Source organism: Rhodnius prolixus, unplaced genomic scaffold, assembly GCF_049639745.1.
Source record: "Rhodnius prolixus isolate KJV_2025 unplaced genomic scaffold, Rpr scaffold_10, whole genome shotgun sequence".
NCBI classification, from domain to species: domain Eukaryota; kingdom Metazoa; phylum Arthropoda; class Insecta; order Hemiptera; family Reduviidae; genus Rhodnius; species Rhodnius prolixus.
The window spans coordinates 21,987,803-22,008,769 of record NW_027411615.1 but is presented as its reverse complement, the minus strand read 5'-3'; the positions used below and the strand labels follow the sequence as shown (position 1 = coordinate 22,008,769).

The window sequence follows — 20,967 nt, the reverse complement described above, 5'->3', positions numbered from 1 at the left end:
GCAGAAATTTTTTATTTTGTACAAAAAATTGGTAAAATTCAAGAAAAACAACAAAAAATATTAAATAAAAATGTTTTAATAAAATTTAACAATCATAACGGAAAAGAAGGCAACTTTTTTGTTTAAACAGATAAAAAAATAAATTTGATAACATTTGAAAGGAGCAACTTCATAGTTGGATATCAAAATAATACTGAGAACAAATAAGTGCCAAGACACCCATTATAACTTTATTTAAGCAGATCTGTGTCTATTCCTTCCAAACGCATTTTTGCTTTAACTGCTTCCAAAGGGACACCAACCTGTACCATTTTTTGGTACTTTGCAATACGTGGATCTAAGACAGTCTCTTCTCTCACTTTAGTTTCTTCTGATTCCTGAAAAAAAAAAAGAAGTTAAGAACCTTATTACAATTTTTACATTGTGTATTGAGGGGAACAAGGTTCTTTTTAATTCCTACTACTAAGAATCAGAACAGAACAGCAAGTGATATGTCAAAGAATTAAATTTCAGTACACAAAACCCACATCAGTCTGAATAACAAGTCAATCTCGGCCAGAGCTCGCACCTTTATTAATATTAAATATAATAAAAGATCCTATTTGTGCCAGCTTTGAGATGATGCGACACATTCAGGAGCCAGGTCCCAGAAGAGAGGCTACTTGATATGTAGATCTGCGACTTTGCAGGGACACTTGAATGAACTTGACCTTGAACCTACTTGAGTGAACAATCTTTTCTAAGATGTAATCTTTTGAATTCTTCAAGGCATTCCTTGAAAAAAAAATGTAGATTGAAAAATAGAAGCACTCATCGGAGGACAAAACAACTTTTCGAAAATCACTAACCCAATTCAAGAAATTGACTGTTATGTAAAAATTGTCACATTTTCTAACAAAATAAATCACTCAGATTCCCAAGTGTGTTATTAAAATAATTAATAAGCTGAGAAAAACTAGTGAGTGACAAGAGTAAATTTTTAGTTAGAAAATATTTTAAAGAACATTTCAGAATCAAGAAAATCCAAATTGATAGTGTTTACACACTAACAATCAACTGACACTCAAGTCCGCTGAAGCTCCGGCAATTTTCTATAAGATAATAGCTGCTCTCAAATACCTTGAGCGTACTGAGTGTGACTGGTGCGCCTGTTAACAAACGTAACTGAACATTCGTACAATATTTCTGGGATTTGACAGAAGCGTTAAGTGAACCTATCGTGAATAAGATGATAAACCAGCTTTAGACATCTTGATAATAAATCAGAACCTCTTTTTCTTTAATACTTAAGCTTTTGTAGATTAATAAGAAATGTAACTACAGATCTCCACATGATATAGCCATTTTAAAGATGTCTGAATTATTAGATCTTAACATAGTTGTAGTGTGCACACTCAAAATAAAAACCTTCACAAATTCTTTAGCCAATTTTGATAGGTCTAAGGGGTTTTATTCGGCCTTGATCCACAAGACTCACTTAAAAAAAAATACTCATTTGCAGGATGGCTTCATCCTTCGTACCTTGGGCAAGAACCTGTTATTCTAATTACATTCCTAATAACACATATTCACATGAGCCAATTGTTTGAAGTTTGAGGTCAATATGATTAATTTTTTGGATTCAAATTTTTGTCAAATGGTATTTTGATTGAAAAAGATATAGATGGCTGAACGGATTCAGGCGGGCTTGACATTTATTGTGCTGCTGGGTTCGATTACAGGGTTGTCTTCGATTGAATTTAAAGCTAGAAAAACTTAAATTGAGTTCATACTACATGTTTTGGTCACAAAAAAGATCTTCTGAACATGTAAGCACTTCTAGTAATGGTTTATCAAAATCCTAACAAGAAATTAAAACTACTAAATGTATATCTAAGCAAACCTATATGCTCCATTAAAAGGAAAAATGAATAATAAAGCTCTTATATTTTATGATCATCATGAAGAAATATTCCGAAATTATCAGTGGTGGGTGTGATTTTTGTTTACGTTAAGAATTAAACTATAAAGGTGTTCGAATAAAGTATTTAAACGTACATTAGGACTGTCCTGCGAAGGTACAGAAGATGCAGATATCACATCAGATTCTTTGTTGGTTGAAACAGCTGCTTCACTTTTCATGTCAGCCAATTCAGGAATTGAATTAAGCTAAAACAAAATCCAAATGTACTAACCATTTCTCTTTTGTTTTGGCAAACAATAGATACATATACTCACTTTTGACTCAAGCAAGCACAATTCTGCCTCAATCTTATTAATTTTTTGTTCAAATTTAAACAGCCTATAAGAACAAGATTGTGAAAATGAATTTAAGAAATCCACCATTGTTATAACGAAATGATTGAAGAATGTCACTAGTCGTTTTTGATTTATTGGTGGTGCCTAAGAACAAACAATAATGTAAAAAATAAATTAAAAACTCTACTTTTATCATATTTTTGAATACTGACCTCTGTCAAATCAAGATTATCACTGATTGCTTTCAACATATCATCTATTTGTGAATCAACTTTAACTTCAGGATAATTTGTTGCCATTACTTAAAACTATGATCCTCACTGTTGTGATAAATAGAAATTCCCTTCTGTAAACAGCAATCTACAGATATAAGCCTAAAAACAACTGACTCTTTAAACGTTAAATCCATTCAGTTCGTGACAATTTGTCAATAATAATTCCATTAATATGTTCCAAATCTTAATTTGGACAAACGAAACTGTCCTGTTAACTCTAGAGCGGATGAGAATAACCTAGATGAAACCTTACCTTATTAGATTGGTGGGAGATACGACTTTCGCTATTATCAATATTTCAGTGATAACAAGAAATTATCCCAAGAAATCAATTCCTTCCTCAGCATCGTTTTTTAAATTTTGTTTTCCGTTTTTAATTTCGTCTGCATTGCTTTAAATTTGTAACAGATACAGTACGATCAAACGTGAAGTCTCAAATATACCTGTTTTTAATATACAAATTAAATACATACATATGTATGTGCACAAAAGAAGACACCATCCCTAGAAAATTTGTTAATATCGAAGAAAGATTATTTGTAGAAGTGAATTTAAACCTTGACTGAATTTAATTCCTTTTACTGCAATAAGAAGTGAAGAAGTAAGGTGTTGTGATTGGAAGCTTTGGGGCTGCACGTATCATCCCAGTTTGAGCAGTACTAGAAAAGAGAAAAGAAAATTGACAGAGGTTGCTAAAGACCGAGGTAGTCGATGCACCGAAGACAGGAGAAAAAGGAAAAGGAGGAAATTGCCTTTGCAGATTAAATTATAAAAATTATAGGAATGTGAACTTAATATATATTTTTTGCAGTAGTATTTCAAACTGAAATTTCGTATACTTTTTACAAAATGAGTATTTGCATTGTGCAGCATATTATAAAATCCATATTAACATTGAATTTAAGGACAGAGTTGGCTTTTTTTTTTTTACAGTTCAGTAACTTTCAGTAGCTAGTAACGCTACTTCTCTTTCATTACAGAAGTTATGAACTACTTAATAGAATACATTTTTTAAAAAAAAATCATAAAAGAATAGGTTTTTTTTTTTAAATAAAAGTTTGTTGGAACGTGAAAAAACTTTTGTACCATACAGAAAGAGCGAGAGCAATGTACTCATTAAATTGGTATGCTTAATAACAAACAGTTTAACAAATATTTTTAACAAGTAAAATAAGTAAGGAAACAAACAAATATAAATAGAAACTCCTGTTGCAATGGAATCGTATCGATCATTTCTTCAGTTTGAATAAATATATTTACATAAGAAAATACATATTTTATAATACAGCACAAACAATTTGAAATAAATAAAACAAACAAATTAATTTTCAACCTTTCGATAGTAAACGGATTCTTAAATTATATCAAGTACTGAGTGAATTGTAGCTTAAAGTGCTGAATTGTTTTGACTAACACCTATATTCGCAAAAGTTTAACACAATTAAAAAACAAAAATAGATAACGCAATTTGTACATTTTAATTACTAAAAAAAAAAAATTGATCCTCTCCAAAATGAATTGAAAATTTTAAAATACCAAAAAAGACTAGGGTACTTTTTTACTTTTTCTAATTGTGTTCTTTATTTCCACGCTAATTTCAAGGCTTTTCTAGAAGCCAACCTCTTTGTAATAAAAGCAGCTAATATAAGACCGCTTAGTACGGCAGTAATTAACCAGTATTCAAAATCATCCTTAAGTACGTCGAATGTTTTTGAAGGAGCTACTCTAGTATAGAAGATATCTGAAACAGAATTCACAATCACTTAAACTGTAGAGTTTAAAATTAAATAAATTATAAATTGCAAATTACAAACCTAATCCATGTACAAAAACTAAAGAAGTTGATTCTAGTGTAGCAGCTGATGTATGTATATCTTTTATACTAGCTAACGTATGGTTGTAGGTGATTATTGACTCCAATGGCAAAACAAGTTCTGGCATATAGGGCAGTACCCCTTCGTCTCTCATTTCTGCAGTTGGATTAATACTGCGGCGAGGATCTAACACTGCCCAAGGCACTTCCATCACACTCCCAGTACTCAGACCAACTGTAAATAAGTAGTGAAAATAGTTGTAGTGAATAATATGATTATATTACATGTTTGACCTCTGTCGAATTTCAACTTTTTGCAATTTTTAGTGTTTACATAAACAGACACGCAAAATTTGTAAAAACCTCTTTTTCGGGCCAAAAGAATCTCAAAAATGGATACTTCCTTTGTAAATTAAAAACCCTAGAGTAACAAAAAGAAAAAAATACGTATCTTTTTCATTACTTTCTGTACAGCTCATTCGGATTATCAACAAATAGTGAATTATTCAAAAATATTTCTTACCTAATACATGCTTGCTAGTAATTCCTTTTTCAGTAATTGTTTCTTTCATTGATGTTATGATATGTGGGAAGATGTAGGCCTGACGTTCTACCAATGGGCTAACAGGTGGATCTAACGATGAAAAAGCTATTGGAAAGTAACAAGAACATTAATTTCAAAAACAAAAATTGTGACGTAATATAAACAGATAAATATTGAAATAAATAACACTTCGTAGATCAATTTCCAAAGTCTGATGCGACCGCAGAAAATCAAGATAATTTTGCCCAGTATGTAGTTGTTTTTAAATCACAGCAATACTTATAAAATCTTTTATATTTAAATAAAGAAATTTAAGTTACAAACCAGTGGTATTCTTCTGAACTTTGCCTTCGTATAGATCCAAAGTTACTATTTCCGTACGTCGAGATTTATCATTAAAATATGAATAAACTATCCAATTTTCCGAGTGCACTACGTGTATGGGCAATGTAGCTCTTTTATGCACCAATGATAATAAAATATCTCCACTGACAGTATCCAATAAAATAACACCAACAGTATCTACCAATGAAATTCAATGATTAGTAAATTAAGTTACAATTAAATAAACAATAAACTAAAAGGAGAGGGATTAAGCTCCAGGTTTGAATCCAGCAGCTGACCATTAGATTTTATCTTCCTAGAAGATTTACACTGTCTGGTGATGGACAGTGCTGCCTTTAACGAGATCACACTGCCCAATGAAAAAAGCTCCGGGCGCCCATAAGCTCAGATGTTGACACGCCTTAAATTAAAAATATGTACATAATCTAAAATACGAGTATAACTATATAACTCATTTATATTCACTTTTGTGCAGTGGATCCTGCGAATGTGTTACTGCCACTACGAGATTTGGATTAATATATTTGTAAAGGACACTTCGGTCGGCAAGTACTCTTCCTTGAGAGTGCACTCGTTCGCCCAGCCTCTTACCAACTACACATTCTATTTTCTCTGGTAAATTCAATTTCCATATCTCAACCGGTACTAGGACCTAAAAAGGACGTAAATACTAATTAATTATTTTTTTAAGGTAACAGCAAATGTATCTATCAACGAAATTCAAAGATTAGTAAATTATCTTATCACAATTACCTAATCAAATATAAATCTGAATGAGGTATATAAATAGATATAAAAATATATATATAATATATACATATGCAAGTATAAAATATATACAATTATAAATGGGATATATCTACCTGTTCTTCTTTATGGAAATTATAACCGGTTATGGTTCCTGCTTCCACGTTTACATTATATATGTATAGTACGTGAGCCTCCTGCAGAGCCACGGATCTTGCTGATTCTGGCCATATTATCACTTCACTATTGTTTGTCATTAACAAAAGTCCGTTTATGAACTCCTCGGTTTGCTTTGGCAGCAGTAACGCTTGAGTAATAGGACTTTCTAAAAACTTACCTTCAGGGCCGGTTTCTGTGGAAAATTGCAAAACGGGTACTCGTTATATTTAATGTGTAATAACTATTTATAATTCATATTTTATTTCTATTTTCCTTTCTCACTGGCTAACAAGTAACATTTAAGGAATCTTCATTGTTCCCCATTAATACAATATTATTTATTTATTTATTTAAAGAAATTGGTTTTAGGTTAGGTTCTAGGGAACTGTTGCCTACTGCTTACTGATAGACAACCACTAATTGCCATTAATTACCCTTTTGTCACTTTATTTTCTTAATTAATTTAACTTACTGTTGTAAAAAACAGCGCCTCGGTATTTTTTTTTATTTATTTTTTTTTTTGGCGCATCAACAGCTGAGGTCATTAGCGCCCGGAGCTTTTTCCAGTGCACTGCCGGCCTCCGGACAGTGTTCTCTCGTTACAGACAACACTGTCCATCACCGGACAGTGAGCTGTAAGAAGCTCCTAGGAAGAGAAAATCTAAGGGTCAGCTGCTGGATTCGAACCCGGGACCTCCGCGCGGGAGTCCAGTATGCTAACCTCATAGCTAATCCCTTCCCTTAGCGCCTCGGTATTGTTCCAATTTCAAAATTAAGTTTCCACAAAATAATAATAATAATGACCCCGTTCTGGGAGGGGATTAGCTATGCGATTAGCGTATTGGATTCCCACGTGGAGGTCCCAGATTCGAATCCAGCTTCTTGCACTTAGATTTTCTCTTTCTAGGAGCTTCTTACAGCTCACTGACGGAGGCCGGCAGTACACTGAAAACAGCTCCGGTCGCCAATAACCTCAGATGTTGACGCGCATTAAATCATTAAAAAAAAAAGCCACTAAATAATTGAGAAAATTAAATTTTATAAACAAATTGTAGGTTGTGAGAATTGCCGACAGAGAACATGTAAATAATTCATACGACTTTCACTATTATTTGGATATGTATTATATCTAACGCTTGTAATTTTCTAATTTATTTCCCCTTCTCGTAAACCACTCTATAACTTGTATTAATTTCGAAAACTCAACTACCAAATTATGTACATAATTTATATCTTAAAAATAAAAAACGTTGCAAAACCAATCAAACTATTTGGCAAATTGTGATCGATGAGATCGTGGTTACCAAAGTAATGCGTAAAACTTCAGAACATTTTATCACTTACCAGAAGCAGCCTGTCCTGTTATAGGATTGAAAGAAAATATTACTGTTTCTCCAGTAATCTGTAAAAAGAGATATTGACAAAAATTAATAGAATATTTTATCATATTTATGTATTGTTAGTTAATATTAGGTTTAATATACCTAGGTACTTATATTTCATTTACATTACACCAGGTTTATAAAAATGAAATACCTTGTTGTTTTAATCTTTGGGTCAAAAAGACCCTAAAAGACCCTAGGGAAAATATGTTTAAAAAAAATATAGTAATTTTTTCCGCTGCATGAAGAACATGGGCAAATATGGTTAATTATTAGCAAAAACTAAATTGAAACAAATAAATAATACAGCAAACGTAAATATACCAAAAAAATGCCAAAGATGTTTAATGCTACTAAATAAATTTCGGTCAAACCCCACCGTTTCAGGGAAATATGCTTCTAATATTTCTCTAAACTTGAAAACAGAAAGGTCAATTATATTCTGTTGAATTTTCATGAAATATCTAGAGTATAATCCTTTATTTTACAATTAGAAAAAATATTTTACATTTAAGGAATCTGTTGGGGGATGAAATCCTAATTTTACCACCTCCTCCTGCTCAATAACTAGGTAGAGGCTAACAGAGATGGTATGAGGAGTGGTTCCTTTAATTAAAGTTGAGGTAACTTTAATTTAGTGACCATTTTTGCGAAGGAAGGGTGCAAGAGTCCTTGGATTTGATTTCTTTCTTTCTATAACTATCTTTCTGTTCTCTTAATAAATGGGAGTAATCCTCAGAACATTTGAGGAGCATTGGAGATGGCGAGAGATGCACTAAAATACGATTATACCAGACGTTGAAGGGAATATGAAGAGTTTTTTAAAGAATATTTAGGGAAGATAATGATTGAGAGGGATGATTTGGCTCTAAGGAGAGGTAACTGCGGTACCAACTCTTCTCCTAATCACTAGAAAAGCTGTGAGAATTCTTCATCATCTAGGGTTGCTGCAGTTTGAGTGGGCTCACCAGCACAATTGATTCTTACTCAAAATTATCATACAATGAACAATGTTTAGGCCAGCTAAATTATATGATTCCAAAATATGGACCCTGACAGCATCGCACAATCTCCGTTTGAATTGTTAGGATTGAGATACCATTATATTTTTTAGAACTAACTACTGAAGATTTGCTGATAGCCGTTAAAATCACAAGAATGAGCTGATTCCAATAGGTGGATGTAAATCTTTACCGGCTTTAAGCAGTAATAGTCTATTGTAATAGCTGAATACCAAACACTGTGCATTTGTAGAAGTCCTTACAAAACGACTTTGCTCATTTACAGAAGAGCCAACATTTTATTATTACTTTTTTTTCTATAATTACTTATCCAGTACCTGGATACAACTACACGGAAAATAATTCAGCACTTACTTTGTGTCTCATTAGAAGTGTAACAATAGATGGATGTGGAAGGTGCCTAGCAGTTCTTTGTACATACATTGGAACTTCTTCTTTATGTACATTGAAATACGTTAAATCTTTTAAATAAAACTGCCAATTGATGTCACCTTTTTCGTTATCAATGCCAAAAACCTGAAAATAAAAAGATAATTATTAAAATGGATTAAACGTGATATTTAAAAACATATAAATAGCAAACTGTAAAAAAATTAATTGCTAACCTTAGATGATTTAGTAACTGCAACAATTATTTTATGTAATCCGAAAGTATCCCTTACTAATTCGGCTCTACCGTCAGCCATTTTACTTGAACTAGCTAGTCCTATCACAGTGCTGATAAGTGTTTTCAACTGGAGTAGCTGACTGCTTAAACGTCTAGTTAACATTCCAAAAACACCGCCTAATAATGTTGAAGTAAAATATGGATATTAAATATTGATATAAATAATTAAAATCAAAATTAGAACACAAAGATAAAAAAACCTATAAATAACCAAAAAAACTTGGAATAGAAATGGATTCAAATTATTTTTATAGCACCTTAAGCGATAACTATAGTTTTGAAACTTATTCTGCGTAGGAAATTATTTATTCAACTTAATCTGGGTTTAAAAAATGGCTCTCCTTAAAGGACTCCCAGCACAAATGTAAAATGTTTGATTTCTTAAGTTTGGAAAGAGCAGGATTACTTTATTTTTGCTCTCATTTATTTTTTATTTTACACCGTTTAATTAAACTTATTTGTTCTAATTGTAATCATGTTATTGAATTTTACTTAATTCTGATACTACCATCTTTAATGTATTTTTCAAACCAATCTTATTTAAATTAATTTTAGTTTTGTAATTTTTAAAAAAAAGTTGATTTTAAGAAAACCCAGAAATATAAAAAGTACTTAATGACTAGAAGATGTAATACTCCTATGATTAAAACTGTCCGGTAGGACAGTTGTATAAAGGTTGATCGTCAAAAACTACGAAAAAGCGTAACGTTGAAAAACACCCAACTTTGACAATTTTTTTCTCTTTTTCGATAAAAGATAAAATTCCCAAATTTTCTTTAAAATATTGTGCAAATCCTCCTTTATAACTGTCTTTCTTTTCAACATCATAAATTAAATAGATTTCGAGAAATACGAGTCTGAAAATGGGCAAAAACAGCATTTTCAAAAAATGTTGTTGTTCTTGTTGTTAAATATTGATATAAATAATTAAAATCAAAATTAGAACACAAAGATAAAAAAACCTATATAAATAACCAAAAAAACTTTTTTGTAAACAACGTAGCGCCTAAACGCGTGAACCGATTTTCATGAACGAGGTGTCATTCGATTCGGAATTTTATGTAGATGTGCCTTTTGGGGGTCTCGATCCTATACATCGAATGGGAGAGGAGTTAGCCCCCTTTATGTAAGGCCCCCTCCAAAATTATTATTACTAATTACTCTGTAAATCTTGGCCCGATTTTGATAAAATTTGGTAGGATGATAGGGTTAGGGCTCCCCTACGTAACATTGAAGCGGCGATCAGCTCTTACACTTGTTAAGGGGAAGTATAGCAATCGTTTCAAATTATCGACACGTGAACCGATTTTCATGAATGAAGTGTCATTCAAATCGAATCTCATAAGAAGGGGAGTTTGCCCCACCCAAATAAGGCCCTTTCTAAAACTATTATTACCAATATTTCTATAATGCTTAGTACGATTTTGATAAAATTCAGCTCGAATAAGTGGTTAAAGCTCCTCTACGTTGCTGATGCTCTTGCACCTACTAAGAGGAAGTACTGCAATCGTTTAAATTATCAATGAGTGAACCGATTTAAATCAATGAATTGTCGTTCGATTAAAAAATCTTTGCCTCTTTGCCTTTTAGGGAGAAGTACTGCAATCGTAGTTTATTTTTCTTACTCCTCATAAAAGGAAGTACTGAAATCAGTTTAATTTTGCTATTTACCAAATAGCATTTACAAATACCTTCCTATGTTATTCAAAACGCTTTTTCAAAAAAATTGTTATTGAGGATGGTTTGGGGGACCGCAACTACAATCATTCTTTAAAAAGATCTCTCCAGTGGTAGTTACGGTTCCGACTTAACACCTTATCAGGTTATAATGATAGAATTGCTTATTCCAAATTTTAAAAAATCTGTAAAGCAGATATGTAACTTTGTAAAATAGACAAAAAGGAAAATCTATCCAAAAGGTACTAAAATCTCCTCAACAAAAACTTACAGTTTAAAATGTTAAGTATAAGGGTTGATTAAACGCCAAAAGGTACCCAACATTTCATTAATACTTCATTAATATTTAAGTAATTCTACTGCATTAATTTTCATTAATAAGTTATTTTTTAGAATTTATTAGATGTCACAGACCCTTATGCTGGCCACTTCATTTATAATATTTTTTTGTTATAATTATGATAAATCACATATATGTACAAGCATGTTAAAGTAGAAAAAGACAAAGTCAGAGTAGGCTACTGCCTTGAATTCGTCTTGCCGAAATATTCGTAAGCACAAATAACACACAGTTATAACAAGTAGATTATTCAACAACAATTATTGATTTCTCAATTGTAATTTAATTTAGTCCCCCTAATTTTACTTATAGTAAAATACTGGAATAATTAGCTGTCCTAAAAATATGCATATCTTATTTACTTTATATTACATGTATACAACATTGTGGGATGAATACCTAGATTGAGAATGTAATTGAAGAAAACTATATTATTTGCGATAAAGCCAGATAATTATTACCTATTATTATAAACGTTTGACTACTACATAAAATAACAATTACTTTAATCGAAGAATGAACTTAAACCGACGATTTTTATTTCAAAATAAAAATAAATAAATGAAATAAACAAAATCATTGATGTAAGTTGGTGTAAGCATTTTTTAAAAAAGGTTTTGAATTTTTTAGCCTCATAATTTTTTTAAATTTTTTATAATGTTTTTCTTTTTAATCTGTAATTAATAGTTTTATTATTATAGATAAATAGATATTATAGTCAATCTACAGTGCTACTTGAACATATATTTTGTAGACGAAAATGGCCAGCATAAGGGTCTGTGACATCTAATAAATTCTAAAAAATAACTTATTAATGAAAATTAATGCAGTAGAATTACTTATTAATGAAATGTTGGGTACTCGCTGATTTGTGTACCTTTTGGCGTTTAATCAACCCTTATACTTAACATTTTAAACTGTAAGTTTTTGTTAAGGATCAGAAGTAGATTCACCAATGAGCTCAACAAATCAAATGAAAGTATTTTTCACAATTATTACTCAAATAGGGGATTTATTCGAACAAAAAGCTTTATATCCTCAAACGTTTTAGAGAAAACCAGGCCAACCATAGGAATCAATTAATATGAGATTAAGTTTTGTTTAACCTAGGCGTGAAAATCGTTTACAAATAGGCGTAATTGTGATTAATGAATGAAAACTTTAAAAAAGTCATTAAGAAAATTTCATTCATTCCTCAAGTCTTATAGGATGTTTATAACCAACAGTCGTTGTAAGTTAACTAACATGCATTAAATATAAATTAAAAACTGACAATCTAGGAAAATATACCAAAATCTCTTTAACGCCTTAAATTAGTTTTTAAATATAAATGATATTTTTTGTTTTTTAAATTCAAATAATTGAACTTCAAGAAAACCAAAATCATGCAAATATTTTTCAGCGATACTTTCAGCGAACAGTGTATCCTACTTATGCTTCAAACAGTCACTCCTCCAATCATTCACGTCACATGTAATTTCAGAATATGTGATAAACAAAAATCAATGATGCTACATGCTCGGTCCTAAATAAAAAACAATGATTTAATTTTCTACAATTACAATGATTAATTATAATTTCTATGTCAGAAAATTACTTGACGAGAAAATACTGGGTGAGCCAATATAACTTATGTCTAAAGAATCTCAAATTGTACCCTAAACCCACAGGCTTTATTTTCATAGTCTTATATGAATTAACTCTACATTAATGTCACTCATCCCAACAGAATCAGACTGTACAGTGAATTTCGTTTATATTCCACTTTCCAGAAATCACAAACTAAGCCATATTCATTTTACCAGAAAGAAATAATTTAAAACAGTGAAATGAAGCAAAACTTAAACCAAAATCATAAATAATACCTTGTTACTTACTTGTTACGCCAAGATCCAAAGCTGCATTAAATTTATGAAATTACTAATTTTTAGAACATAATTTAATAATTACTAATACTACAAGTTATGCAACTTACAAAATAAAAAAACGATGCATTTTATACTGTATCTCTTATTTCATTATTTTTTCTAGGATAATCGTCTTATATTTTTATTTATTATAGATAATATAAAATTAGATTTTGTTCGTTTCAATATTCAATTAAAAATAATTATGTATGCCTAAACCATAACTACGTTTATTAAAAATTATGTAACTTCATTTTATTAGGATAATAATTACTGACTATTTTGTCAGAATGAAACCAATCAATCATTCGTACTAGGTTGATTAGAATGTCAAGAAACTACTTTAAGTTTGAATTCATAAATAAAAGAATGGCTGAAACATTCTTGAAATAAATGCTGACTTTTTTCGCTTAAAATATATTGAAACACCGCCATTACAAAATAGATTTTATATTTAAAATATAAAAAGAATTTTTAAAGTAAAAAATAAACCTGACAAACATATATTAACTGACCTTCTTTATCAGCAAATTCTTTTTCAATAGCTGCCTCAGCATCAGATACAGGCAAATCGATCATTTCAACGGCCAAGATGTTTGCCAAAGATTCTTCTCTAATCCAAAGTACTTTATCTACGTTAAAATATATAGTTAAATATAATTTGTATACTTAGCGAAGTAAAAGTTATTTATTTTTTGATGAACAAATTTAAATACCTCTTCTAAGCAGGATTGCTGAATGATCGACAGCCGTGACAAACAAATAGCACATCATAGAGCCAGCAGGATCTTCGGTACACGATGCAGTAAGATGTTCTGGTTTTGGTAAAGGATGTGAATAAACCAATCTTCCACAACCACGTTCCTTTAACTCTACACCACTTCTCAATTCTTCCATCTTTACTTCATATTCCTAAAATATTTTAGATTTTGGTAAATGCCTAGGCTGCATTAATAAAACGTTTAACCCCATTTTTCAGCTTTCCTGAAATTTCTTTGCGACTTAGTTTTTTTAATTAGAAAAATATTATTTAGACACATAATATATTACATATGTGACAGTGTAGCGTTCTTTCGAGTATAAATAGGTAATCAGGAAAACAGAAACAAGTGAAAATCCGGGAACTTATTCAATAACCTTTTATTTTGAAAAAAGTCATCAGCCAGAGAAATAAAAACTACTTACTGTTCTTACTTTTCTGACAAACAGGGACAATATGTTCTAATTTCTTTTTAAATATAGTAATTTGGAAGAAAAAAAATCAATACCTAAACAGTATTTATGCATAAATGTCCTTACGTTTTCTTCTGCAGCGTAGGTTAGTGTAATCATTAGGTACTCTTGCTTTGTGGTGTTGGTTACGAATACAACTGCATCCCTACTAGGCACACTTCGCACAATTAATTCACCTTCATTGGTAAGGACCATCAACTGCAAGCCACCTCCTTCCAATTCCGCCAGACAAGCAGGTAAAGTACTTCCGACTAGAGGTCGTATAGTAGTCACTCCTGGCATAGAAGAATTTCGATGTGATGTGTGCGTCATCTCGGAGAGTCTTAGTGTTACCACATGTGACTCTGGTAAAACACAAATTACCGTGTTTCCAGATATACAGCACCTGGAAAAAAAGTTTTTTTTTTTCAAAATTACTAGACAAATGTTCTAATAAAACCTTCCCCTCTCTTTCTCCTTCTGAAATGAAGCTAGAACCCAGTGAGATGTGAGCTGACCTTTGTAAATGTTTTTATTTCTAGCAGCTACCAACGAGTACCTGCCTTGAGCGTCTGAAGCTCAACTTATTCTTGACCTACACCGAATTCTTTTTCATTCAGGGAGTTCTGTCATAGCTTGAAATATTTACTAGAATACTCTCAGCTAGTTTACCAGCTTATCTTAATCTAGTAAAGTACTGAGAGGCCAAAATTGGAGGCTATTTCAAAGTAGGACGTCTATTAGACATTTTATACAGGATTGAAGGAGAGAAATATTTCAGTGACTTACTTTGATTTGCTAGATAGCCAAGGAGATGTGATAATTTTTGTAGAACCTGCTGAATTACCGCTGCGAAGATAGAATGCTGTTACTTCCAAAGACATGTCGAAAAATTTAACTTGATAAACTCGATTGTGATCCACAGCCCACACACCATCTCTGATTCATAGAAATGTATATATATAAATGAACTTAATTTCTTATTTACACAGAATAGGGTCAAGCCAACTAAAGTATTTACCCTCCACCCACGAAAGGTGGTAGACTCCATTCAAATACTTGAACTCCATTTGTGGGGTTCCAACCCCTCATCAAATAAGGCCCATTTCCAGATACTGTCACAATTTCTGTGCTTACATAAAGAACATGAATTTTTCCTAATTCATCGCTTTCTAAAAGGTGTCGCCACAGCAGCTTCCCTAATAGACAGATAACATTTTAACACCACATATTGCGATAGAAAGAAGAAAGTTCACATCGTCAATGCAAATACTGTTTACTCCTCTTTACACTACTTACCTCCTCTGATATTAACAGCAGCAACAACATTATTTTCAGTTGCTACAAATAACCTCTGTGATTTAGGATCTAAATCTAGATATGAAAATATCACTTTTCCAACAAACGTTTGCTTCCTACAACATTAGTTATTTAGAGTTAGTACAAAGAGAAAAGCCAAAATAATAAAATAGCAAATATAGCACAGCTGGTATAATGAGCATAGTGCTTTGTTTTCCGTGAAATTACTTTAACAGAATTTCTGCTACTTACCAATCAAACTTTCCAACTTGGTCTTCGTATAGCGCATAATACTGTGGGAAAACAATAACAAGTAAACAAAACTTTATGAACTCCCTTAAAAACATGTTCAAGGGAATATTAAATAAAATATATTCAATAACATAAAATTAAATTAGTTAACAAAATTAAAGGAATGGCTACTGGTAACTACCGCGCAATGTGTATTTCTATTTAATACTAGGTGGAGAGGAACAATGACTGTTATAATAAATGTGATGCCTTCGCAAGTGAACCAACAGTGTCGCTAAGTGGCAAAAACCACCGCACGTTATCGCGTTTTAGCTTCGGACATAAGCTATTTTTGGGTAAGCGATATTAAATAAATGTATACTGAACGAAAATAATGTAAACTCAATGTGACTTTTCTTTAATATTCAAAGGGGTGCACGTTGTAAATACTAGACTGGTAATCCATCTACAACGCACGTTAAGGTTATTTAATGTTTTCTTGGTTAATCATTTTAGATCAGTGTGATTGATATGTATGTTAATAACTTCCTTGTAAAAAGTAATTTCTTCCCGTTAAATAATTACCATTATCAATTAAAGAAAAGTTTCGTTCTACTTTCTTACAAGAAGCATACAGACTCTCAATAAGATGGATAATATAATATTTTTCTGGTGTAACTTGCTAAGTTTCCTAAAACATGCTGTCATTATTGTATGATGATTATTTGGTTTTTAGGAACTAAACGCCATGTCATTGAGAAAAGAGATAATTGATACAGTTCCTGACGAGCATGGTACATTTGTAGTGTATACTAAAAATTTGAGAAAACTGCTGTATGATGGTCTTATCAATACTTTCAGCGCTTATGGAAAAATTGTTACCATTCGTCATTTGGGAAAGAGAGGTGTGCAGATAAGGTATGTTGATAAGAGCAGTGCCATGCTGTGTTATCACGATCTATGTGATCATCCAGACTTTATGGTTGAGCTCCCTCACAAATTTAGAAAACCTGATGTTGAAGATCCTTATCTAGTTAACGACTTAAATATTGAAGCTGGGATTAGTTTTCCAAAAAATATCTCTCGTGATCTGAACAAGAATACAAAAGCGTATTCACGAACCAACCGTTATCTATGCCAGAAAAGAAAGATTATTCGTTCATCAGCATTTAAGTGTTTTATGATAGCTTTAACTACTATCAATCAGTACAGACAGGTAAAAGATTACTACGCAAGTCTTACGTCGGAAGTGAGACGAAGGATGCAAGACATAGATATTGAATTCAGAATAGGTTTTGAAGACGAAGAGGAACATAATTGGCAAAAAAGTGAATCACCACAACTAATTCTAGCAAAAGATTTGCATTACTTCCACATTAGTGAACCAGTACCTGCAGTAGACGTTTTAATCTGTTGCCTTCCCCCATGGTATGGACAAGTAGATGCCTACAAATTAATCTTTCCACTAGTACCAGATGATCTTTTACAGATAGATTGGTATATAACTTATCCTTCTCGAACTAATGAGTTTTCCCAACCTTATGGGATTGTTTACTTAAAAACTCGTCGTGCTGCTGCTACCTTGAGATACAGTACTGATGATTTAGTTATAGATAATCATAAAATCTCAGTATGCTTCATGGAAGATGTAGAAAATATTCTTGTAGATGTGATAGGACAGTGTTCAAGTTCATAAATTAAAACAGTGAACTGTTTTTATAGAAGTAAATATTTTTTTAGAGTAAGGATCTCTGGAAATATAATATACTGGTTGTCATCTTAAGAATTTTCATTATTAAACGAGTGCAATTTTTGTGATTATTTAATTGGAATATGATTACGAAAAGATGATTTTATACTTTGAATTTTAAAGATTTGGCTTCAAATACTTTTAAAACGAATATTAATAATTTTTATTTATAATGTATATTATTAAATAAGAAAATAAGGGTAGGTATTTGGTAAGTCTTAGCGTACTGATTCATACGCGGTAATCTCTGGTTCGAATCCAGCTGCTGGCCTACGAAAAGATGATTTTATACTTTGAATTTTAAAGATTTGGCTTCAAATACTTTTAAAACGAATATTAATAATTTTTATTTATAATGTATATTATTAAATAAGAAAATAAGGGTAGGTATTTGGTAAGTCTTAGCGTACTGATTCACACGCGGTAATCTCTGGTTGAATCCAGCTGCTGGCCCAAATATTTTATAAAAGAATATTTGTGAAGTAATAGGAAACCTAGTAGTTGGATGTATGATAGCTATTAACTCTCTATGTGTGCTTATTACAATTAAAGAAAATTAAAGATTATTTACTTTGCTTATTGTGGTTTATTTTCACTGGCATTTACCTGTTAGTCAAACATAATGTTTATGTAGGATGAAGTTTAATATAATTAAAAATGATACAATTTCAGCCTAGAATTTTAAAAAGAGGGGATTTGTTGAATTCTTTTCGTGCCTTACAATCAAATAAAAGAGAGTGTAAGCAAGTTCGTCCCACGTTATAAGTGGCATAAAGCTGAAAAAGTTTGGCATATGATAAGCTGGCAGAAACGAGCATCTAAAGAGGGATGATGCTGATCGACTCACAGAGTACTATCTCATTATTGTTAAGGAACGATATTCTCAACAAGCGCCAGAACTTCAGAAGAAATTGGTCCAGGAAGCTTAACACGAACCCTTACGTGAAGGGAGCAATAGAAACTTGATGTGCAATAATAATGTATTGTTTGTTAGCAGAATTATAGGCGCTGCAGTAAGGAACTACTGTTTAAAAAGGGAATGAAGATAGAAGTAGATATTAGATCAGCTAATACTCATGTGAAGCCGAAATGTTTCTATTGGCTGATACAAAAAACAATTAAGTGCACTTAGTACGCCGTTTTAAAATCGTAGGCAAGATCTTACATTATAAATTATACTAATTTAGTTTAGTAGTACTATGGCACTGGATTCCACTCCCGTTCGTAGGTCTTTGATTTTATTTAATGATTAATATAATAAATTTATAGTAGAGTACGTTTGCTTGTAAACTCTATCCATGGCAATAATTAAGCTGCAAGCCTGCCTAAAAAATACACATTTTAATGACTGCTAAAAACAAATAGGTGAATAGGTTACTAGAATAGTGGTATTAAATTGTTTGTTTTAATTTTATGATTTATTTTTACTATTAATTAATAATCAAATAATAATACAAAATTCATTAATAATTGAATCATAAAAGTAACTCTCAGATACTCAAAAATTTGAGGGAACTGAGAATATAATTGAGGAACTTTAATTGTTCTCGTTTTATTATTTTTATAAACGAACAAGCTTTACTTCGCTATCGTAGAGAGCAACACTTATATTAGCTTTTTAGCATCTCTTGACCATCCAGCCCACGACATTTACTAATATCTATGTTTACTTATACTTATTGTACCTATGTCATTTATTCATATTACTAAAACGATTAATATAATCTAAATTCTCACCCACCATTACTTCTAATTACCTGCTGTTTACATATCCTACACCTATTTATACATTTTAGAACACAGCGAAATGAATAAAGAATTGCACAGCTTTATACAAATACAAACTTTTGAGATATACTATCATTTGATAAAAGCAGCAACATATTTATATGCAAACGAAGGTTTATCTGTTTTGTTGATCAATCCTTTCTAGATTTTTCCATCCTACTGAACAAGTGAAACTCTAGGCTTACTTCGTAAGGAATGTTTTTACTTATTACCATCATTATTACTTTATTTTTATAAATTTATGCATCTGCTTTTTAAAAAATTTGTTTAAACTATAAATTTTGAATGATCTATATTTTCTTTTAACAAGGTGGTTTCTCAATGACTTCTCGCATCGCGTGAAAAAAGTATAGAGTTTTGGGATCATAATTTATTATATCAAATGCTTCCCTCCTAGAAGAAGTTAGATGCGCACGAGGACGACCAATGGGTAAAAAACCAGCAAGAAGTAAGTGTGTCCGGGTTGAGAATAGTTTCTAGCTCGGATAACCTGATGCGTCATGTTAATGAGGCTAAATATTCCATCTAGAGATGAGATAAAATTGCTGAATGGCAATATTTACCCACATTTTCGCTACCTTCCAGAAATTGCTCCAAAAAGTAGAAAAAAAAAATACATATATATATTAGAATCAGTAATAATCAATGACTAACGTCCTGATTATTGGCTACACCAAAATATCGGCCCTGCATTCACCAATGATACAAATGACAACAATGCGCGCCGATCAAAAGTAATAAGAACCAAAAGGTGGCAGCAGCGAAGCTAAGAAGATGTATATTCTGGAGACAATACTTTCCACCAATGGAGATGTTCTACAGAGGAAGGGGCCAAGCGTTTGGTTCTAGATTCTGGTATCTTGAAGGTGTTCTATTGGACACAACCACATTGTCAGAAAATTTTTGGTTTGGTGTAGAGATTTCGATTTCACTTACGTTACGTCTCTCATTACACCCTCTGACCTGGACAGTGAGGACAGAAGACACACCAACCTTTGTTGTATAAAAAATTTTAAATTGTAAATAAACATTTTCAAATTCAAATTCTGTTACTATAAAATATGTTCCATATCTCTGGAGATCCCCTAGGTCAGGGGTCGGCAACCTATTTTAAGTAGAGAGCCATTTCTCCTTAAATAATTTTAATAAATCTTACCAAGAGCAAGGACGATAGTGTAAAAAAACTCTGTAGATCATTTGTATTCACAAATTATTATTTTATGATATTCAATAATATTTAAATGTTTTATATATTTATTTTCACATATTGCAAAGTAAATAAACAAATAAATAATAACTAAACCTGTATTTGAATGAAAATGGAGGCAGACCTGTATATTACGTACTGTATTTTAATATAACTCTATTCAATTTCAAACCTATCACATTTAAAATTCTTTTTGAAAAAATATCTTTACTTTAATAAATGAAATTTTCATTTATTTCAATAAAATTGAAATATACAATTTATTTTGGACAGGCTGAAGAGCCACAAAATTTGGATAAAAGAGCCGCATGCGGCTCGCGAGCCACGGGTTGCCGACCCCTGCCCTAGGTCGACAACTAGGGCA

General features: G+C 31.5%; 3 protein-coding genes across 4 annotated transcripts; 1 reads left to right on the top strand and 2 right to left on the bottom strand.

Annotated features, from left to right (window-relative positions):
• Positions 1 to 58: 58 nt before the first annotated feature.
• CCDC53 (Coiled-coil domain containing 53) lies at positions 59 to 2,771 on the bottom strand. Its single transcript, XM_074133738.1, has 4 exons — positions 2,451 to 2,771; positions 2,218 to 2,382; positions 2,038 to 2,148; positions 59 to 377 (listed from the first exon to the last, which is right to left on the bottom strand). Exons 1-4 carry the CDS (start codon positions 2,535 to 2,537, stop codon positions 231 to 233), a joined length of 510 nt encoding a protein of 169 aa, XP_073989839.1. The 5' UTR covers positions 2,538 to 2,771; the 3' UTR covers positions 59 to 230.
• A 517-nt stretch (positions 2,772 to 3,288) lies between these two features.
• Positions 3,289 to 16,013, bottom strand: EMC1 (ER membrane protein complex subunit 1). Of its 2 annotated transcripts, XM_074133733.1 has the most exons (17): positions 15,880 to 16,013; positions 15,628 to 15,743; positions 15,350 to 15,527; positions 15,118 to 15,267; positions 14,416 to 14,734; positions 13,833 to 14,028; positions 13,632 to 13,748; positions 13,087 to 13,107; positions 9,131 to 9,309; positions 8,880 to 9,041; positions 7,466 to 7,523; positions 6,079 to 6,314; positions 5,681 to 5,867; positions 5,195 to 5,392; positions 4,850 to 4,975; positions 4,328 to 4,561; positions 3,289 to 4,254 (listed from the first exon to the last, which is right to left on the bottom strand). In XM_074133733.1, the coding sequence occupies exons 1-17, from the start codon at positions 15,972 to 15,974 to the stop codon at positions 4,094 to 4,096; spliced, it is 2,733 nt and encodes a 910-aa protein (XP_073989834.1). In that variant the 5' UTR covers positions 15,975 to 16,013; the 3' UTR covers positions 3,289 to 4,093. The 2 variants fall into 2 exon arrangements, with proteins under 2 accessions (XP_073989834.1, XP_073989835.1); XM_074133734.1 differs by lacking the exon at positions 13,087 to 13,107.
• Positions 16,014 to 16,074: 61 nt separating this feature from the next.
• LOC141457165 (uncharacterized) lies at positions 16,075 to 18,183 on the top strand. The gene is made up of 2 exons (XM_074133735.1): positions 16,075 to 16,214; positions 16,595 to 18,183. The coding sequence occupies exon 2, from the start codon at positions 16,607 to 16,609 to the stop codon at positions 17,552 to 17,554; it is 948 nt and encodes a 315-aa protein (XP_073989836.1). The 5' UTR covers positions 16,075 to 16,214; positions 16,595 to 16,606; the 3' UTR covers positions 17,555 to 18,183.
• Positions 18,184 to 20,967: the final 2,784 nt, after the last annotated feature.

Excerpts from the sequence above, each read along its gene's own strand:
- CCDC53 (XM_074133738.1), bottom strand. The coding sequence starts at position 2,537 with ATGGCAACAAATTATCCTGAAGTTAAAGTTGATTCACAAATAGATGAT. Across the intron at positions 2,383-2,450 it reads ATAATCTTGATTTGACAGAG|GCACCACCAATAAATCAAAA; the intron begins GTCAGTATTCAA and ends GTTTGTTCTTAG. Across the intron at positions 378-2,037 it reads CTTCGCAGGACAGTCCTAAT|GAATCAGAAGAAACTAAAGT; the intron begins GTACGTTTAAAT and ends TTTTTTTTTCAG.
- EMC1 (XM_074133733.1), bottom strand. The coding sequence starts at position 15,974 with ATGTTTTTAAGGGAGTTCATAAAGTTTTGTTTACTTGTTATTGTTTTC. Across the intron at positions 15,528-15,627 it reads TGCTGTTAATATCAGAGGAG|GGAAGCTGCTGTGGCGACAC; the intron begins GTAAGTAGTGTA and ends TCTGTCTATTAG. Across the intron at positions 4,562-4,849 it reads TACTAGCAAGCATGTATTAG|TTGGTCTGAGTACTGGGAGT; the intron begins GTAAGAAATATT and ends ACTTATTTACAG.
- LOC141457165 (XM_074133735.1), top strand. The coding sequence starts at position 16,607 with ATGTCATTGAGAAAAGAGATAATTGATACAGTTCCTGACGAGCATGGT.